The sequence below is a fragment of the Ammospiza nelsoni genome, chromosome 1, assembly GCF_027579445.1.
Source record: "Ammospiza nelsoni isolate bAmmNel1 chromosome 1, bAmmNel1.pri, whole genome shotgun sequence".
In the NCBI taxonomy this organism is placed as follows: Eukaryota; Metazoa; Chordata; class Aves; order Passeriformes; family Passerellidae; genus Ammospiza; species Ammospiza nelsoni.
Genome location: NC_080633.1, coordinates 153,869,173 through 153,871,428, shown reverse-complemented (window position 1 = coordinate 153,871,428; position 2,256 = coordinate 153,869,173). Strand labels below are relative to the sequence as shown.

The 2,256-nt window shown below is 50.5% G+C and overlaps 1 protein-coding gene across 1 annotated transcript; it reads right to left on the bottom strand.

Moving 5' to 3' along the window:
• Window positions 1-558: 558 nt before the first annotated feature.
• LOC132075204 (feather beta keratin-like) lies at window positions 559-1,167 on the bottom strand. The gene is made up of 2 exons (XM_059475424.1): window positions 1,130-1,167; window positions 559-934 (listed from the first exon to the last, which is right to left on the bottom strand). The coding sequence occupies exon 2, from the start codon at window positions 898-900 to the stop codon at window positions 559-561; it is 342 nt and encodes a 113-aa protein (XP_059331407.1). The 5' UTR covers window positions 901-934; window positions 1,130-1,167.
• Between the last annotated feature and the right edge of the window lie 1,089 nt (window positions 1,168-2,256).

Genomic DNA, 2,256 nt, shown 5'->3' with positions numbered 1-2,256 from the left:
TTCTGTGTTGAGCTCTGAGCTCACAAATACAAGGAAGACGTAGATGTGCTTCACAGGATCTGTAGAAGGGCATGGAAGATGATGAGGGACAGAAGCAACTGCTGTCCACAAAAGTGAACATACCACCCAGAGAGGTTTGGGCCAGAGGCAGGGATAGATCTACATTAGTGTATCCAGGTCTGTGATTCAGTAACTGAAGGATTTGTGGGATGCACAAGAGGAGCAAAGCGTACCAGTTTTTAGAGTAGGGAAATAAATCATAAAAGAGGACCTGGAGCACTTTTCCACCAATGCCAATGGACATTGGAACCCTGGCAGAGAGCTGAGTGAGACTGGAAGGGTCTTGGCATCAGAAAGAAGAAGAACTCAACTAAAAATGTGATGCAGGAAAACTTTATTGAGGTAGAAGAATGAGAGGCAATAAGCAGAAAATGGAAGGGAGCCAGGCTGAAGTGCAAGTAGGGTGACCATCAGCCAAGTTCCTTTGCTTGGAGGAGGCTTTGCCAGATCATAAATGCCTTCCTGCCCCACAGTGGGAGCGTGGTGTACCAAGGGCCCTTAGCAGATGTAGCTGCCCCTTCTGCCATAGCAGCCCAGGCCTCCCAGGCCATAGCCAAACCCACGGCCATAGCCAAGGCCGTAGCCAAGGCCAAAGCCACCAAATCCGCCAGAGATGGGCTGTCCCTGCACACTGAGCTCAGTGCCCACGGCAGCCGAGGAGGTGGATCCGACGGCGGTGTTCTGGGGGAAGGAGGTCATGATGGGTCCTGGCAGGGTGACCATCACAGGGGAAGGGTTGATGATGACGCGGGAATCCTGGCATTGCAGAACACAGGGCTCGTTGCAGCTGTTGGCCAGCGGGGTGGGTCCGCAGGGACTGCAGCGGTTGTAGCAGGCCATGGGTGTGGTGTGGAGGGTGCCTGGAAGAGAGAGAGGGATGAGGCAGAGCGGAGATGTGGGGGACGTGAGGGGCAGTGATGCAACAGGATAAGTGAGTGTGGAGGTTGTTGTGTGGCTGTGGGGAGGTGCGAGTGCTGCTGAGACTGGGGCTGAGTGTGATGGAAGAGAGGGCCCAGGGGTGCAGGAACAGGAGGGTCAGGGTTGTGAGGCTCACCTGGTTGTCAGCAGGAGCAAGAGGAGCAGGCTTGAGGAGAAGTGTGTGAGGGAGAGAGGCTCTGGGCTGGGTTTTATGCAGGTTCTGGAGGGGCGGGACAGCCTTGTCCCATGGCCTTGGGGCATTTTTGAGGCGGCAACTTTTGGCCGTCCCAGCCTGCTGAGTCATGAGGTAGGGAATGTTCTCCTTCATCCATTTCCACAATTCCTTATCCTGCTCTTGAAGCTGCGTCCATTTGACCTTGGCAGCAGCTTTCTAACTGGGAGTTGGTATTTGGGAGTATTTGACTGTTCCCTGTGTGCCAGGGAAGTTGAATAAACAGCCAGCACCCAGGGAAGGCGCAATGTCATCAGTGAGGTCATCTTGTGGCAGTTGTGTTCTGTGGTTTGTGGGTGCCTTGTGAAGACTGGGACTCTTTTCTGTGCTGCTGGATGTCCATCAGTCATTGTGTTGCACCCAGGAATGCTGAGGGAGCTGCTGATGTCCTCAGAAGGTCACTCTGCAATAACCTGGAAAGGTCACAGTGCCTGAGATCCCTTCATGATAGAGGAAAGAAATCTCCTCTATTCTGTGTTTTCAATGATATCAAGAAACAGGATCAGGGAAACATGAGGCAATCCAGGGTTGAACTTCTTCCACTGTACTTTGAAATTTATACAATTTACACAACAATATACTCTGTCATTCAAAGTGTATTCCTTGACCTCATTCAGGAATCCAATAAACAACAAACGGGGCCCAATCCCTTTTTTCCCAGGCTGCTCTGTGACATCAATTCCTTTTTTCCGTGTTCAAGCCACAAATTTTCATAACTTATAATTAGTAAGTCCTAATGTGTTGTTCCTATGAGCAAACCCCAATAATTACTAACGGACAGCCAGTAAGCTCCTCTTTCCTTTTGTGTCACGGAGCAGTTGTTCCTCTGTGGAATTGTGCAATTTCATGTTCTGCTCCTGAGGCCATCTCCATCTGACCTTGGTGGTAGGCTAAGTTGCAAAAATTAGAGACCAAGGTGTTGATTGTGAGTGTCATGACTCGTAGAAGATTCAACCACAGCTTAGGAGATTTGGGGTGTCACCACTGAGGTCATTCTATGGCATATTGACAACATGTCCCATTTGCATTTTTGCCTCCTGCCTGAA